Here is a 20,349-nt window from a genome sequence, read left to right as displayed (position 1 = left end):
CCCAAGTTGTAGAAACATCTCAAGGATCATCAATGGAAACAGGATGCACCTGAGCTTGTTTTTTCGAGTCTCATTGCAAAGGGTCTGAATACTTAAGTAAATAAGGTACGTATTTATTTTATACATTTGCAAAACATTTCTAAAAAAAACTACTTTCACTTTGTGTAGATTGATTACATTTTTCCCACCCTCATCAATTATTTGATTAAGGCTGTAACGTAATAAAAATGTGGATAAAGTCAAAGGGTCTGAATACTTTCCGAATGCACTGTGACTACAGTAAAGTACACACACTGAAGCACATGTCAAACTCATTCCACGGAAGGCCGAGTGTCTGCAGGTTCACACTCCTCCCTTGTACTTGATTGTTGCATCGACGTCACATAATTAATAAAGGAACTCTCCTCACCTGGTTGTTTAGGCCTTAATTGAAAGGAAAAACCAGCAGACACAAAGTCCTCCATGGAATGAGTTCGATAATACTGCGCTAAAAGGGTAAAAAATATGTTTTGAGCAAAACAGAAAAGTTCAAGGAGTAGGGTACTGAAGGATTTGATCTGATGGGAATCCATGATGTTATCGGCATCCACCGTAGTTTGAGAAACAATAGAGAACCAAAAGTAAAGTAAAGTGTTAAGTAAATCAGGTGTTAAATGAGGTGAAAAAAAGGGAGACAGGAGTGCCATTTTAAAGGCAGATGGTCATGTTGATCACTACCTCAAGGGGCTGTTCCGTTTTAAAGGCAGATGGTCATGTTGATCACTACCTCAAGGGGCTGTTCCGTTTTAAAGGCAGATGGTCATGTTGATCACTACCTCAAGGGGCTGTTCCGTTTTAAAGGCAGATGGTCATGTTGATCACTACCTCAAGGGGCTGTTCCGTTTTAAAGGCAGATGGTCATGTTGATCACTACCTCAAGGGGCTGTTCCGTTTTAAAGGCAGATGGTCATGTTGATCACTACCTCAAGGGGCTGTTCCGTTTTAAAGGCAGATGGTCATGTTGATCACTACCTCAAGGGGCTGTTCCGTTTTAAAGGCAGATGGTCATGTTGATCACTACCTCAAGGGGCTGTTCCCAACAGCTTGACGTTCTGCTCACTAGTCCATTAAATGACACGATGACGTCACCTCCAGAAAACCTAACGCCATCCTATTTCTTTAGGGCTCCTGATTCAAAAGGAGGATCTATAGAGAACAGGACTAGGATAACAGAGCTGAAAGACGGGGAGGACATTTGTAGTCTACAAAACGTCTCATACAGGCTATGTGAGTCTAATGAAAACCACACAGCCAAGGACCACCAGCTGTTTCCGGCATGTTGGTATCATGGCTGTAGGGCCTTCCTTACCTGACAGCTGCACAGTGTGTGTGTGTGTACCTGGCAGCTACATAGTGTGTGTGTGTACACCTAGCAGCTGCACAGTGTGTGTGTGTGTACCTGGCAGCTACATAGTGTGTGTGTGTGTGTGTACACCTAGCAGCTGCACAGTGTGTGTGTGTGTACCTGGCAGCTACATAGTGGGTGTGTGTGTGTGCATATGTGTACCTGGCAGCTATACAGTGTGTGTGTGTGTGTGTGTGTGTACACCTAGCAGCTACACAGTGCGCGCGTATGTGTGTGTGTGTGCATACGTGTACCTGGCAGCTACATAGTGTGTGTGTGTGTGTGTACACCTAGCAGCTACATAGTGTGTGTGTGTGTACACCTAGCAGCTACATAGTGTGTGTGTGTATGTGTGTGTGTGTGCATACGTGTACCTGGCAGCTGTAGCAGGTACTTGTAGGGTTCCAGCAGAATCCTCTCCGGCCCTGCTGAATCCATGTCTCCATCCATCACTTGCGGTTTCCACCAATCAATGAACCTGCAGGAGTAGAGAATGTGAACTAAGAAATAAACAATAATAAAAAAAAATAATATATATATATATATAATAAAAAATAAATAAAAATAAAATCACACAAAAAAAAAAGAAAGTACTCTGTGGTAAATGGCCCCCTATCCCGTACACATAGTGCACTACCTTTGTCCCTGGTCAAAACGTGTGCACTACTTAGGGTTCCTAAAAGTTCCTAAAACCTTAGACCAACATGTTCACTTATAAAATCTGTGGTCCTACCGCACGCCTGTGTGGACACCCTAGGTCCTACCGCGCGCCTGTGTGGACACCCTAGGTCCTACCGCACGCCTGTGTGGACACCCTAGGTCCTACCGCACGCCTGTGTGGACACCCTAGGTCCTACCGCACGCCTGTGTGGACACCCTAGGTCCTACCGCACGCCTGTGTGGACACCCTAGGTCCTACCGCACGCCTGTGTGGACACCCTAGGTCCTACCGCACGCCTGTGTGGACACCCTAGGTCCTACCGCACGCCTGTGTGGCGTAGGATGTGAAAATCTGACACCACTTGAAGGTGGGATGTCCCTCCTACCATTTCATTCGCTCTTCCGACTGTCCGTCAACTCCTATGTGAACCCTACGTCACAGCCACTGACATGCCTGCAGTCAGTACATCGTAGCGCAGCAGGAGGGAGTGGTTGTCACTCCAGAACATTCAGATATCGATTTATAGCCAACTCGATCAAAGTCATCTAAAATAATTCAGAGATTTTAAAACAACAACAAAAAAAACCTGTCAGACGGACACGATTAATATGAGATGAAGTCCCTAGTGAGTTCAGGAAGCCAGGATAGAGCTGTGATGGAGGCAAAATATTTTAGTGGCCCCCCCTCTTGATGGCAGAGAACAGTTTTAATGTTAATTTCCTGCAATTCTACACATTTTGCCAAGGGACATGTATATTATTTCTGTAGTTTTCCAGCTAATGTCCTGCAATTCTGTATTTATTAATTTTTTTAGATGGGTTGGAGATTTTTTTTAAAGTAAATACTTTTGGTGCAATTTTCACATGTACAGTGCATTCATACCCCTTGACTTATTCTAGAATTGTTGTTACAGCCTAATTTCAAAATGAATTAAATATAATTCTCTCACCCTATAATGACAAAATTAGAAACATCTCATTTTCATAACTATTCCCATCCCTTTGCTATGACAAATTGAGCTCAGGTGCATCAAATTTAAATTTGATCATCCTTGAGATGTCACTACAACTTGGAGTCCACCTGTGGCCAATCCAATTGCTTGGCCATGAAAGAAACACCTGTCTATATTAAAAAAAGGTCACAGAGTTGACATGTCAGAGAGACTGAGGGCTTAGCATGTCTCTCGAGGAGGCTAAAAATAGATTTTGGCTTGGAAAAGTTGAATATTTTCAGAAGGAGTTGCGTAATTGGTTAAGAGAGGAAGATTGGAGGGAAAAGAAAAGTTGAAAAGACTGAGGGAGTTCATTAGTGGGTTCATTAGTGGGTTCAATAGTGGGTTCAACACAATATCAGGAAAGTGTTCCTAATGTTTTGTCCACTGTATGTAGCCTTAGAAATAAGGTTAATGAAATCAAAGACTTGCTTACATCAGATAACATTCATATATTGACCATCTCTGAGACAATTCCTTTGATGATACAGTAGTAACAATACATCTACAGAAGCGACAGGAATTCCTACGGCGGAGGTGTTACTGTTTATGTTCAGAGCCATATTCCTGTAGTGCTTCAGGGGTGAAAGATGTGAAATCCCCAAAAAAGTTTTGAACATAAGATAGGGGGCATTACCAGTGTTATCAGTTCAGAATTTTGTTTGAAAATATACCACTTATATCTACAACATGTGCCAAAGTGACTGAAAAAAAAGTTGACAGAGTGAATAACAAAATCAAAAATGGGGGAACCCTGGAGGTCAAGGCCCGTGGGCATGTGCCCTTCTTGCCGAGTCAGTATACGTTCATGATTACTACGAGTTTAGATAGCTGGCTAGTCTAACTTCCCAATATAAACATTGTTAGCTAGCATGGCTAATTGAGTGACTGAATTCAAAAGGATTTACACACCAGTCACTTTGACAGTATCCCTTACGATTTAAACAAACAAAAAAATTTGCTTTCCGTACATGTTTGCCCATGGAAGGCCAATGTAACAGTATAACTTTAGTACGTCCCCTCGCCCCGACCCGGGCGCGAACCAGGGACCCTCTGCACACATCAACAACGGTCGCCCACGAAGCGTCGTTACCCATCGCTCCACAAAAGCCGCGGAAGGGGTAAGAAAGTGACTTTTTTGCCAAAACATTCAGGAGGTAAAAGGTGCTCAAAGTAGACCCATTACGCATACCCCACCATGACCTCCATGTCTGGAAAAGACAAAACATTGAGTTTGAAAGCTTACAAACAGTGTTGTCAAAATATGCTAATGGTGGGTCGTGGCATGTCAGAGTAAAAATAAACCACAAAAATATGAAAAACGCAACATGTAAAGTGTTGGTCCCATGTTTCATGAGCTGAAATAAAAGATACCAGAAAATCTCTCAAATTTTGGGCACAAATTTGTTTACATCCCTGTTAGTGAGCATTTCTCATTTGCCAAGATGATTCATCCACCTGACAGGTGTGGAATATCAAGAAGCTGTTTAAACAACATGATCATTACACAGGTGCACTTTGTGCTGGCGACAATAAAAGGCCACTAAAATTTGTCACACAACACTACAGATGTCTCATGTTTTCAGGAAGCTTGCAATTGGCAGAAATGTTGCCAGAGAATTGAATGCTCATCTCTCTACCATAAGCCACCAACATGGTTTTAGAGAATTTGACAGTACATCCAACCGGCCTCACAATCGCAGACCACGCGTATGGAGTCGTGTGGGTGAGCGGTTTGCTGATGTCAACGTTGTGAACAGAGTGCCCCATGGTGGCGGTGGGGTTATGGAATGGGCAGGCATAAGCTACGTACAACAAAAGCGATTGCATTTTATCGATGGTGATTTGAATGCAGAGAGATACCATGACGAGATCCTAAGGCCCATTGTCGTGCCATTCATCCGCCGCCATCACCTCGTGTTTCAGCATAATAATGCACGGCCCCATGTCACAAGGATCTGTACACAACTCCTGGAAGCTGAAAATGTCCCAGTTCTTCCATTACCTGCACACTCACCAGACATGTCACCCATTGAGCATGTCTGGGATGCTCTGGATCCATGTGTATGACAGCATGTTCCAGTTCCCGCCAATATACAGCAACTTGACAGAGCCATTGAAGAGGAATGGGACAACGTTACACAATTTGATGTTGCGCTGCAAAAGGCAAATGGTGGTGAAACCAGATACTGACTGGTTTTCTGATCCACACCCCTATCGTTTAAAAAAAGAAAAATATTATAATATCTGTGAACAACAGATGCATATCGTTTCCCATTCATGTGAAAGACAGATTTGGGCCTAATCATTTAACTGACCGATTTCCTTATATGAACTGTAACTCAGTAAAGTCTTAGAATTCTTTGCATGTTGAGTTCATATTTTTGTTCAGTATTGCTGTATTGTTAGTTTTCAGTGTAGCGTTTGAGGTTCATATATTGTTATTGAAAAAAAATGAACTTGTTATGGCTTTACATGACCTGCCATCACATGGTGGGTGAGTTACTTATTCAATAGATCAGAGTATTCGTCAATGGAGGCATCTCCAACATCAGCTACAGTACCAGTCAAAAGTGTGGACACAACTACTCATTCCTGAATTTCTTTATTTTTACTATTTTCTACATCGTTGAATAATAGTCAAGACATCAAAACTATGAAATAACACATCTGGAATCATGTAGTAACCAAAAAAAGTGTTAAACAAATCAAAATGTATTCTAGATTCTTCAAAGTAACCACCCTTTGCCTTGATGACAGCTTTGCACACTCTTGGCATTCTCTCAACCAGCTTCACCTGGAATGCTTTTCCAACAGTCTTGAAGGAGTTCCCACATATGCTGAGCACTTGTTGGCTGCTTTTCCTTCACTCTGCGGTCCAACTCATCCCAAACCATCTCAATTGGGTTGAGGTCGGGTAATTGTGGAGGCCAGGTCATCTGATGTAGCACTCCATCACTCTCCTTCTTGGTCAAATAGCCCTTACACAGCCTGGAGGTGTGTTGGGTCATTGTCCTGTTGAAAAACAAATGATAGTCCCACTAAGCCCAAACCAGATGGGATGACGTATCGCTGCAGAATGCTGTGGTAACCATGCTGGTTAAGTGTGCATTGAATTCTAAATAGATCACTGACAGTGTCACCAGCAAAGCACCCCCACACCAACACACCTCCTCCATGCTTCACGGTGGGAACCACACATGGGGACATCATCCGTTCATCTACTCTGCGTCTCACAAAGACACGGTGGTTGGAAATGAATTATGAAGGAAAGAAATTCCACAAATTAACTTTTAACAAGACACACCTGTTAATTGAAATGCATTCCAGGTGACTACCTCAAAGCCAGTTGAGAGAATGCCAAAGAGTGTGCAAAGCTGTCATCAATGCAAAGGGTGGCTACTTTGAAGAATCTCAAATATATTTTGATTTGTTTAACATTTTTTTGGTTACTACATGATTCCATATGTGTTATTTCATAGTTGAGGTCTTCACTATTATTCCACAACGTAAAAAATAGTTTAAAAAAATTAAGAAAAACCCTGGTATAAGTAGGTGTCCAAATTTGACTGGTACAGTATGTACAGTGCGGTATCCCTCAGGGCAGTTCCCTTGGGACGTTACTCTTCTCCATTCTTACAAAATGATTTGCCACTTGTCTTAGAAGAAGCTAAAATTACTATGTTTGCACACTCTACACATCAGCACCTACAGCCAGTGAGCTCAGACTCTTGACAAGGAGTTACAGTCAGAATGGATACCAATAACTTGGTCTTAAATACATCTAAAACCCAAAGCATTGTACTTGGTTCAAAACATTCTTCTCAGACCTACACCTCAACTGGAGGTGTGTATAAAGGGTGTAACCGTTGAACACATTGAAGAAGCCGAACTCCTAAGAGGAACATTGGATGGTCTCATATGTATATGTATATACTGTACTCGATATCATCTACTGCATCTTGCCATCTTTATGTAATACATGTATCACTAGCCACTTGAAACTATGCCACTTAATATAATGTTTACATACCCTACATTACTCATCTCATATGTATATGTATATACTGTGTATAAGGTAGTAGTTGTGGAATTGTTAGGTTAGATTACTTGTTGGTTATTACTGCATTGTCGGAACTAGAAGCACAAGCATTTCACTACACTCGCATTAACATCTGCTAACCATGTGTATGTGACAAATAACTGACCAAATCAAATTTTATCACGGTCAAGTCATATTGACAAAGTTGTTGTGAAGATGGGGGGGGGGGGGGGGGGGGGGGTATGTCTGTTATAAAAACCAGTCCGATCTTCATTACTGTCCGTGCAGCAAAGAAAGACCTAGCAAAGCTGCAGCTGGCTCAAAACAGAGCAGCGCACCTTGCCCTTAACTGCACACACACACAACATGCATGATAGCCTTTCATGATTAAGAGAAGTAGTCGATTTCTGCTCAGTCTTTTAAAGAAATGTGTGTGTGTGTTGAAAAGGCCTAACCACTTGTAAACTCTATTTATTTGCATTCACTTCAAACCAGACATACATAACCACCAGACCCATCACTATGGGTTTCTTCACAGTACCCAAACCAAAAACAGATTTAACATGTCACTCAGTTATGTATAGAGCCATGTCATCATGGAATGATCTGTTACCAGAGGTTAGTCAGTTATGTATGGAGTCATGTCATCATGGAATGATCTGTTACCAGAGGTTACTCAGTTATGTATAGAGCCATGTCATCATGGAATGATCTGTTACTCAGTTATGTATAGAGTCATGTCATCGTGGAATGATCTGTTACCAGAGGTTACTCAGTTATGTATAGAGTCATGTCATCATGGAATGATCTGTTACTCAGTTATGTATAGAGTCATGTCATCATGGAATGATCTGTTACTCAGTTATGTATAGAGTCATGTCATCATGGAATGATCTGCTACTCAGTTATGTATAGAGTCATGTCATCGTGGAATGATCTGCCACTCAGTTATGTATAGAGTCATGTCATCATGGAATGATCTGTTACCAGAGGTTACTCAGTTATGTATAGAGTCATGTCATCATGGAATGATCTGTTACTCAGTTATGTATAGAGTCATGTCATCATGGAATGATCTGTTACCAGAGGTTACTCAGTTATGTATGGAGTCATGTCATCATGGAATGATCTGTTACTCAGTTATGTATGGAGTCATGTCATCATGGAATGATCTGTTACTCAGTTATGTATAGAGTCATGTCATCATGGAATGATCTGTTACTCAGTTATGTATAGAGTCATGTCATCATGGAATGATCTGTTACTCAGTTATGTATAGAGTCATGTCATCATGGAATGATCTGTTACTCAGTTATGTATAGAGTCATGTCATCATGGAATGATCTGTTACTCAGTTATGTATAGAGTCATGTCATCATGGAATGCTCTGTTACCAGAGGTTACTCAGTTATGTATAGAGTCATGTCATCATGGAATGATCTGTTACCAGAGGTTACTCAGTTATGTATAGAGTCATGTCATCATGGAATGATCTGTTACTCAGTTATGTATAGAGTCATGTCATCATGGAATGATCTGTTACCAGAGGTTACTCAGTTATGTATAGAGTCATGTCATCATGGAATGATCTGTTACTCAGTTATGTATAGAGTCATGTCATCATGGAATGATCTGTTACCAGAGGTTACTCAGTTATGTATAGAGCCATGTCATCATGGAATGATCTGTTACTCAGTTATGTATAGAGTCATGTCATCATGGAATGATCTGTTACTCAGTTATGTATAGAGTCATGTCATCATGGAATGATCTGTTACTCAGTTATGTATAGAGCCATGTCATCATGGAATGATCTGTTACTCAGTTATGTATAGAGTCATGTCATCGTGGAATGATCTGTTACCAGAGGTTACTCAGTTATGTATAGAGTCATGTCATCATGGAATGATCTGTTACTCAGTTATGTATAGAGTCATGTCATCATGGAATGATCTGTTACTCAGTTATGTATAGAGTCATGTCATCATGGAATGATCTGTTACCAGAGGTTACTCAGTTATGTATAGTCATGTCATCATGGAATGATCTGTTACTCAGTTATGTATAGAGCCATGTCATCATGGAATGATCTGTTACCAGAGGTTAGTCAGTTATGTATGGAGTCATGTCATCATGGAATGATCTGTTACTCAGTTATGTATAGAGTCATGTCATCATGGAATGATCTGTTACTCAGTTATGTATGGAGTCATGTCATCATGGAATGATCTGTTACTCAGTTATGTATAGTCATGTCATCATGGAATGATCTGTTACTCAGTTATGTATAGAGTCATGTCATCATGGAATGATCTGTTACTCAGTTATGTATAGAGTCATGTCATCATGGAATGATCTGTTACTCAGTTATGTATAGAGTCATGTCATCATGGAATGATCTGTTACTCAGTTATGTATAGAGTCATGTCATCATGGAATGATCTGTTACTCAGTTATGTATAGAGTCATGTCATCATGGAATGATCTGTTACTCAGTTATGTATAGAGTCATGTCATCATGGAATGATCTGTTACTCAGTTATGTATAGAGTCATGTCATCATGGAATGATCTGTTACTCAGTTATGTATAGAGTCATGTCATCATGGAATGATCTGTTACCAGAGGTTACTCAGTTATGTATAGAGTCATGTCATCGTGGAATGATCTGTTACCAGAGGTTACTCAGTTATGTATAGAGTCATGTCATCATGGAATGATCTGTTACTCAGTTATGTATAGAGTCATGTCATCGTGGAATGATCTGTTACCAGAGGTTACTCAGTTATGTATAGAGTCATGTCATCATGGAATGATCTGTTACTCAGTTATGTATAGAGTCATGTCATCATGGAATGATCTGTTACCAGAGGTTACTCAGTTATGTATAGAGTCATGTCATCATGGAATGATCTGTTACTCAGTTATGTATAGAGTCATGTCATCATGGAATGATCTGCTACTCAGTTATGTATAGAGTCATGTCATCGTGGAATGATCTGCCACTCAGTTATGTATGGAGTCATGTCATCATGGAATGATCTGCTACTCAGTTATGTATAGAGTCATGTCATCGTGGAATGATCTGTTACCAGAGGTTACTCAGTTATGTATAGAGCCATGTCATCATGGAATGATCTGTTACTCAGTTATGTATAGAGTCATGTCATCATGGAATGATCTGTTACTCAGTTATGTATAGAGTCATGTCATCATGGAATGATCTGTTACTCAGTTATGTATAGAGTCATGTCATCATGGAATGATCTGTTACCAGAGGTTACTCAGTTATGTATAGAGTCATGTCATCATGGAATGATCTGTTACTCAGTTATGTATAGAGTCATGTCATCATGGAATGATCTGTTACTCAGTTATGTATAGAGTCATGTCATCATGGAATGATCTGTTACTCAGTTATGTATAGAGTCATGTCATCATGGAATGATCTGTTACTCAGTTATGTATGGAGTCATGTCATCATGGAATGATCTGTTACTCAGTTATGTATAGAGTCATGTCATCATGGAATGATCTGTTACCAGAGGTTACTCAGTTATGTATAGAGTCATGTCATCATGGAATGATCTGTTACCAGAGGTTACTCAGTTATGTATGGAGTCATGTCATCATGGAATGATCTGTTACTCAGTTATGTATAGAGTCATGTCATCATGGAATGATCTGTTACCAGAGGTTACTCAGTTATGTATGGAGTCATGTCATCATGGAATGATCTGTTACTCAGTTATGTATAGAGTCATGTCATCGTGGAATGATCTGTTACCAGAGGTTACTCAGTTATCTATAGAGCCATGTCATCATGGAATGATCTGTTACTCAGTTATGTATAGAGCCATGTCATGGTGGAATGATCTGTTACTCAGTTATGTATAGAGCCATGTCATGGTGGAATGATCTGTTACCAGAGGTTACTCAGTTATGTATAGAGCCATGTCATCATGGAATGATCTGTTACTCAGTTATGTATAGAGTCATGTCATCATGGAATGATCTGTTACTCAGTTATGTATAGAGTCATGTCATCATGGAATGATCTGTTACTCAGTTATGTATAGTCATGTCATCATGGAATGATCTGTTACTCAGTTATGTATAGAGTCATGTCATCATGGAATGATCTGTTACCAGAGGTTACTCAGTTATGTATAGAGTCATGTCATCATGGGATGCTCTGTTACTCAGTTATGTATAGTCATGTCATCATGGAATGATCTGTTACTCAGTTATGTATAGAGCCATGTCATCATGGAATGATCTGTTACCAGAGGTTACTCAGTTATGTATAGTCATGTCATCATGGAATGATCTGTTACTCAGTTATGTATAGAGCCATGTCATCATGGAATGATCTGTTACCAGAGGTTACTCAGTTATGTATAGAGCCATGTCATCATGGAATGATCTGTTACTCAGTTATGTATAGTCATGTCATCATGGAATGATCTGTTACTCAGTTATGTATAGAGTCATGTCATCATGGAATGATCTGTTACCAGAGGTTACTCAGTTATGTATAGAGTCATGTCATCGTGGAATGATCTGTTACTCAGTTATGTATAGAGTCATGTCATCATGGAATGATCTGTTACCAGAGGTTACTCAGTTATGTATAGAGTCATGTCATCATGGAATGATCTGTTACCAGAGGTTACTCAGTTATGTATAGAGTCATGTCATCATGGAATGATCTGTTACCAGAGGTTACTCAGTTATGTATAGAGTCATGTCATCATGGAATGATCTGTTACTCAGTTATGTATGGAGTCATGTCATCATGGAATGATCTGTTACTCAGTTATGTATGGAGTCATGTCATCATGGAATGATCTGTTACTCAGTTATGTATAGAGTCATGTCATCATGGAATGATCTGTTACTCAGTTATGTATAGTCATGTCATCATGGAATGATCTGTTACTCAGTTATGTATAGAGTCATGTCATCATGGAATGATCTGTTACCAGAGGTTACTCAGTTATGTATAGAGTCATGTCATCATGGAATGATCTGTTACTCAGTTATGTATAGTCATGTCATCATGGAATGATCTGCTACTCAGTTATGTATGGAGTCATGTCATCATGGAATGATCTGCTACTCAGTTATGTATAGAGTCATGTCATCGTGGAATGATCTGTTACTCAGTTATGTATAGAGTCATGTCATCATGGAATACTCTGCTACCAGAGGTTACTCAGTTATGTATAGAGCCATGTCATCATGGAATACTCTGCTACCAGAGGTTACTCAGTTATGTATAGAGCCATGTCATCATGGAATACTCTGCTACCAGAGGTTACTCAGTTATGTATAGAGTCATGTCATCATGGAATGATCTGTTACTCAGTTATGTATAGAGTCATGTCATCATGGAATGATCTGTTACCAGAGGTTAGTCAGTTATGTATAGAGTCATGTCATCATGGAATGATCTGTTACTCAGTTATGTATAGAGTCATGTCATCATGGAATGATCTGTTACCAGAGGTTAGTCAGTTATGTATAGAGTCATGTCATCATGGAATGATCTGTTACTCAGTTATGTATAGAGTCATGTCATCATGGAATGATCTGTTACTCAGTTATGTATAGAGTCATGTCATCGTGGAATGATCTGTTACCAGAGGTTACTCAGTTATGTATAGAGTCATGTCATCGTGGAATGATCTGTTACTCAGTTATGTATAGTCATGTCATCATGGAATGATCTGTTACTCAGTTATGTATAGAGTCATGTCATCATGGAATGATCTGTTACTCAGTTATGTATAGAGCCATGTCATCATGGAATGATCTGTTACTCAGTTATGTATAGAGCCATGTCATCATGGAATGATCTGTTACCAGAGGTTAGTCAGTTATGTATGGAGTCATGTCATCATGGAATGATCTGTTACTCAGTTATGTATAGAGTCATGTCATCATGGAATGATCTGTTACTCAGTTATGTATAGAGTCATGTCATCATGGAATGATCTGTTACTCAGTTATGTATAGAGTCATGTCATCATGGAATGATCTGTTACTCAGTTATGTATAGAGTCATGTCATCATGGAATGATCTGTTACTCAGTTATGTATAGAGTCATGTCATCATGGAATGATCTGTTACTCAGTTATGTATAGAGTCATGTCATCATGGAATGATCTGTTACTCAGTTATGTATAGAGTCATGTCATCATGGAATGATCTGTTACTCAGTTATGTATAGAGTCATGTCATCATGGAATGATCTGTTACCAGAGGTTACTCAGTTATGTATAGAGTCATGTCATCATGGAATGATCTGTTACTCAGTTATGTATAGAGTCATGTCATCATGGAATGATCTGTTACTCAGTTATGTATAGAGTCATGTCATCATGGAATGATCTGTTACTCAGTTATGTATGGAGTCATGTCATCATGGAATGATCTGTTACTCAGTTATGTATAGAGTCATGTCATCGTGGAATGATCTGTTACCAGAGGTTACTCAGTTATGTATAGAGCCATGTCATCATGGAATGATCTGTTACTCAGTTATGTATAGAGTCATGTCATCATGGAATGATCTGTTACTCAGTTATGTATAGAGTCATGTCATCATGGAATGATCTGTTACCAGAGGTTACTCAGTTATGTATAGAGTCATGTCATCATGGAATGATCTGTTACCAGAGGTTACTCAGTTATGTATAGAGTCATGTCATCATGGAATGATCTGTTACTCAGTTATGTATAGAGTCATGTCATCATGGAATGATCTGTTACCAGAGGTTACTCAGTTATGTATAGAGTCATGTCATCATGGAATGATCTGTTACTCAGTTATGTATAGAGTCATGTCATCATGGAATGATCTGTTACTCAGTTATGTATAGAGTCATGTCATCATGGAATGATCTGTTACCAGAGGTTACTCAGTTATGTATAGAGTCATGTCATCATGGAATGATCTGTTACTCAGTTATGTATAGAGTCATGTCATCATGGAATGATCTGTTACCAGAGGTTACTCAGTTATGTATAGAGTCATGTCATCATGGAATGATCTGTTACTCAGTTATGTATAGAGTCATGTCATCATGGAATGATCTGCTACTCAGTTATGTATGGAGTCATGTCATCATGGAATGATCTGCTACTCAGTTATGTATAGAGTCATGTCATCGTGGAATGATCTGCCACTCAGTTATGTATAGAGTCATGTCATCGTGGAATGATCTGCCACTCCGCCAAAAAATAATGTTTAGATTTACTAACATATTGTATCCCAGCGCCTCTCCTCTCTAAAGATCTCATTTAACAATATGAATAGTGTGGAAATAGTATGTTGTCTCTAAAATATATAACCTCTGAAATAAATAAATATCTTAAGTGATCTTGTCTACAACTGTTCTGTACTTTGTATGTTGTATGTTGTATGTGGACCCCAGGGAGGAGAAGCTGCTGTATGTGCAGTATCTAATGGGGATCCTAATAAACTAAACTGCAGAGTGAACAGAAAGAAAAGTGCTCGTGACTGTGGTTGAGCAACTGCTCTCTCCTTGAGTGATCGGGGGGCAGGGCTTGGTGTGGTTAGCAGCAAGCAGCAGGGAGGAGAGAGAGAGGATTCAAGTAGCAAAACAGAGAAAAAACTATAAAACCGGACAGTTAACAAACCAAAACATTAAAAATACCGTTATACAAAACAAAAAAAAACGGTCCGTGCATCAATAGCAGAATATAGTAAAAGCGTACACCACCCATCCCTAGGGGGAACGCTAACCCTCTTTAGCATTAATGAACGGGTTGACACTGGAAACCCTTACTGTTTTATGGAACTTGCTAGATAACATGCATTTCACCTCAATTCAAACAAAATCTTATCCTCTCTGCTTCATTCCATTTGAAGTTACAAAACTCGTGGAGATTGTGTCCATTTCTGCCTTGTTGTTTAAACCAAAAGATAAGCTAGCTATACAACTAACCCCCTTTCATCTGTACTTCAGCTAGCTATACAACTAACCCCCTTTAATATGTAATTTAGCTAGCTATACAACTAACCCCCTTTCATCTGTACTTTAGCTAGCTAGACAACTAATCCCCTTTCATCTGTACTTTAGTTAGCTATACAACTAACCCCTTTCATCTGTACTTTAGCTAGCTAGACAACTAACCCCCTTTCATCTGTACTTTAGTTAGCTATACAACTAACCCCTTTCATCTGTACTTTAGCTAGCTAGCTATACAACTAACCCCCTTTCATCTGTACTTCAGCTAGCTATACAACTAACCCCCTTTAATATGTAATTTAGCTAGCTATACAACTAACCCCCTTTCATCTGTACTTTAGCTAGCTATACAACTAACCCCCTTTCATCTGTACTTTAGCTAGCTAGACAACTAATCCCCTTTCATCTGTACTTTAGTTAGCTATACAACTAACCCCTTTCATCTGTACTTTAGCTAGCTAGACAACTAACCCCCTTTCATCTGTACTTTAGCTAGCTAGACAACTAATCCCCTTTCATCTGTACTTCAGCTAGCTATACAACTAACCCCCTTTCATCTGTACTTTAGCTAGCTAGCTATACAACTAACCCCCTTTCATCTGTACTTTAGCTAGCTAGACAACTAATCCCCTTTCATCTGTACTTCAGCTAGCTATACAACTAACCCCCTTTCATCTGTACTTTAGTTAGCTATACAACTAACCCCCTTTCATCTGTACTTTAGCAAGCTAGCTATACAACTAACCCCCTTTCATCTGTACTTTAGCTAGCTAGCTATACAACTAACCCCATTTCATCTGTACTTTAGCTAGCTATACAACTAACCCCCTTTCATCTGTACTTCAGCTAGCTATACAACTAACCCCCTTTCATCTGTACTTTAGCTAGCTAGCTATACAACTAACCCCCTTTCATCTGTACTTTAGCTAGTTATACAACTAACCCCCTGTCATCTGTACTTTAGCTAGTTAGCTATACAACTAACCCCCTTTCATCTGTACTTTAGCTAGCTATACAACTAACCCCCTTTCATCTGTACTTTAGTTAGATAGCTATACAACTAACCCCCTTTCATCTGTACTTTAGTTAGCTAGCTATAGAACTAACCCCCTGTCATCTGTACTTTAGCTAGTTAGCTATACAACTAACCCCCTTTCATCTGTACTTTAGCTAGCTAGACAACTAATCCCCTTTCATCTGTACTTTAGTTAGCTATACAACTAACCCCTTTCATCTGTACTTTAGCTAGCTAGACAACTAACCCCCTTTCATCTGTACTTCAGCTAGCTATACAACTAACCCCCTTTCATCTGTACTTTAGTTAGCTATACAACTAACCCCCTTTCATCTGTACTTTAGCAAGCTAGCTATACAACTAACCCCCTTTCATCTGTACTTTAGCTAGCTATACAACTAACCCCATTTCATCTGTACTTTAGCTAGCTATACAACTAACCCCCTTTCATCTGTACTTTAGCTAGCTATACAACTAACCCCCTTTCATCTGTACTTCAGCTAGCTATACAACTAACCCCCTTTCATCTGTACTTCAGCTAGCTATACAACTAACCCCCTTTCATCTGTACTTTAGTTAGCTATACAACTAACCCCCTTTCATCTGTACTTCAGCTAGCTATACAACTAACCCCCTTTCATCTGTACTTTAGTTAGCTATACAACTAACCCCCTTTCATCTGTACTTTAGCAAGCTAGCTATACAACTAACCCCCTTTCATCTGTACTTTAGCTAGCTAGCTATACAACTAACCCCATTTCATCTGTACTTTAGCTAGCTATACAACTAACCCCCTTTCATCTGTACTTCAGCTAGCTATACAACTAACCCCCTTTCATCTGTACTTCAGCTAGCTATACAACTAACCCCCTTTCATCTGTACTTTAGCTAGCTTACAACTAACCCCCTTTCATCTGTACTTTAGCTAGCTAGCTATACAACTAACCCCATTTCATCTGTACTTTAGCTAGCTATACAACTAACCCCCTTTCATCTGTACTTTAGCTAGCTATACAACTAACCCCCTTTCATCTGTACTTCAGCTAGCTATACAACTAACCCCCTTTCATCTGTACTTTAGCTAGCTATACAACTAACCCCCTTTCATCTGTACTTTAGCAAGCTAGCTATACAACTAACCCCCTTTCATCTGTACTTTAGCTAGCTATACAACTAACCCCCTTTCATCTGTACTTTAGCTAGCTATACAACTAACCCCCTTTCATCTGTACTTTAGTTAGCTATACAACTAACCCCCTTTCATCTGTACTTTAGCTAGCTATACAACTAACCCCCTTTCATCTGTACTTTAGTTAGCTATACAACTAACCCCCTTTCATCTGTACTTTAGCAAGCTAGCTATACAACTAACCCCCTTTCATCTGTACTTTAGCTAGCTATACAACTAACCCCCTTTCATCTGTACTTCAGCTAGCTATACAACTAACCCCCTTTCATCTGTACTTCAGCTAGCTATACAACTAACCCCCTTTCATCTGTACTTCAGCTAGCTATACAACTAACCCCCTTTCATCTGTACTTTAGTTAGCTATACAACTAACCCCCTTTCATCTGTACTTTAGCAAGCTAGCTATACAACTAACCCCCTTTCATCTGTACTTTAGCAAGCTAGCTATACAACTAACCCCCTTTCATCTGTACTTCAGCTAGCTATACAACTAACCCCCTTTCATCTGTACTTTAGCTAGCTAGCTATACAACTAACCCCCTTTCATCTGTACTTTAGCTAGCTAGCTATACAACTAACCCCATTTCATCTGTACTTTAGCTAGCTATACAACTAACCCCATTTCATCTGTACTTTAGTTAGCTATAGAACTAACCCCCTTTCATCTGTACTTTAGCTAGCTAGCTATAGAACTAACCCCCTTTCATCTGTACTTTAGTTAGCTATAGACCTAACCCCCTTTCATCTGTACTTTAGCTAGCTATACAACTAACCCCCTTTCATCTGTACTTTAGCTAGCTATAGAACTAACCCACTTTGTTGTGGACCAGCAGAAAGTGTGGATATTTTGCAGGGACCCCCCCCCCAAACTTAAACAAAAAGTCTGCTCATTCTGAACGTTTGAGTGTATATTCAGAACTATTTCAAACGTAGGGTAATTTGTACAGCCAACACTTCTATGCAAAATACAAAATTGTTGTTTAATATTCTTCTTATGAACAGATTGTGTTTCGATATCCTGCCTTGCTATAAACTCTGAGATTAAATAAGCACTGATGTCACAGCAATACCTTAGACTACCCATATACTGTCATATTTTACATAAGCTACAGGTCAATTTATTGTAAACATTCTGCCACACATCTTTTGCAGCAATTTATGCTGTGTCTGGCAAAGGACTGTCAGTTTCTGAAAGAGAGAAAACAATGACACATTGTTGTGGACCTGTCAGCAATAAGTTTGAATTCAAACATTTTAATATAATGGACTGCCCACGAAATCTGAAATATTGTCTAGGGAAGGCTACCAAAATATATCAACTTACTGTCCATACATAGTAGGGCTGGGAATGACCAGGGACCTCACCATGCCATCACCATACTGAGAGACCTCACCATACCATACTATCACCATACTGAGAGACCTCACCATACCATATTATCACCATACCATATTATCACCATACTGAGAGACCATGCCATACCATATTATCACCTTACTGAGAGACCTCACCATACCATATTATCACCATACCATATTATCACCATACCATATTATCACCATACCATATTATCACCATACTGAGAGACCATGCCATACCATATTATCACCATACCATATTATCACCATACTGAGGGACCTCACCATACCATATTATCACCATACTGAGGGACCTCACCATACCATATTATCACCATACTGAGGGACCTCACCATACTGAGGGACCTCACCATACCATATTATCACCATGCTGTATTGTCACCATACTGTATTATCACCATACTGAGAGACCTCACCATACCATATTATCACCATACTGAGAGACCTCACCATACCATACTATCACCATACCATATTATCACCATACTGAGAGACCTCACCATACCATATTATCACCATACTGAGGGACCTCACCATACCATATTATCACCATATTGAGGGACCACAACAACTGATAAATGTCAGACTTCAGTGAGTTCAAGATAACTGGGAATTCGGGAAAAAAAATACATTTAACGGTCATCCAACTCGGAATTGCAAGTTGGGAACTCAGGCTTCTTTCTAGAGCTCTGACCCTAAGATCACTGAAGTCATGATTCTACCTTGTTTTTCCCCCCCCAGAGTTCCCAGTTGTCTTGAAAGCACCATAAATCCAGGGAATGCCAGACTGATGATAAAGTTTGACAAAATATGCCCACGAAGGACCTCTGCACCACCTTCCTGTTCAAGTGAACACAGCACAAGGTGAGTCCAAAAATGTTGTATACTGCTGCATAAATGATGTAATATGCCAGGGAGATATGTATACTGTAGCTAAGAAAGTAATACTAAGTGTATGTTGTGTAGTAAGCTGTTAGTAGCCCATGTTCCTCACCCTAATAATTTGGTCCTTTTCCCCCCTCAGTTTCACCTACTGTTCTGACTTGGTGGTGCACATGTAGCCTATAGCCTGTCTTAGAGAAATTGAATTACTGAATATTGTAAGAGCTTTCATTGTCTGCCCCCTTCATTTATCCTATGGTTCTGACTTGGTGTACAGGGAGAATACTGTAAGAATGGCCCATGTTCTGTACATTTCAGGTGCTGAGCAAATAGTTATATTGACTACGTCCGTCTTACCTCGTTCATTAATGTCTTAATCTAAATGACCCATTGCCTCTTATCCGCTTGTCGTTCCTTCATGCCATAGTTTGTACATCTCAGTTGTCATTAGAAATCACATTTGTTTAAGCAAATCAGTCATGTTTTTTTTTTAAAGGCAGTAAATGAGGCTGAAGGAACTGTTTCGCTGCCAAATAAGGCTCAGCTGATAGCCAGGTGTAGCGGTGGTAAGGTGTATGGACTCTGCGGTTGGGACAGCTTTATGTAGGCCCTAACAGTTTGTGGGCACCGCTTGTCACCGTTATAGTGCAATGAATGTATGGTTTAGTGTTATAGCTTTCCTGGCATACATTAAAATAAAGGTTGCCCCAAGATTTACATGCTAAAATCGCCATTGCATACCTGTCAAGTGGATGGATTATCTTGGCAAAAGGAGAAATGCTCACTAACAGGGATGTAAACAAAT

At 39.7% G+C, this 20,349-nt stretch overlaps 1 protein-coding gene across 2 annotated transcripts in view; it reads right to left on the bottom strand.

Annotated features, from left to right (window-relative positions):
• The window catches only part of ggps1 (geranylgeranyl diphosphate synthase 1), a 61,887-nt gene that overhangs the window by 40,790 nt on the left and 748 nt on the right, over positions 1-20,349 (bottom strand). For both annotated transcript variants that reach the window (XM_038990950.1, XM_038990952.1), the window contains exon 2: positions 1,759-1,862. In XM_038990950.1, coding sequence (XP_038846878.1) covers positions 1,759-1,834 — 76 coding nt within the window. In that variant the 5' untranslated portion in view covers positions 1,835-1,862. The remainder of the gene's footprint in view (positions 1-1,758; positions 1,863-20,349) is intronic.

Source organism: Salvelinus namaycush, chromosome 4 (assembly GCF_016432855.1).
Source record: "Salvelinus namaycush isolate Seneca chromosome 4, SaNama_1.0, whole genome shotgun sequence".
NCBI lineage: Eukaryota > Metazoa > Chordata > Actinopteri > Salmoniformes > Salmonidae > Salvelinus > Salvelinus namaycush.
Note: the sequence above shows the minus strand (reverse complement) of the source record. Positions and strands in the feature narration are given on the sequence as shown.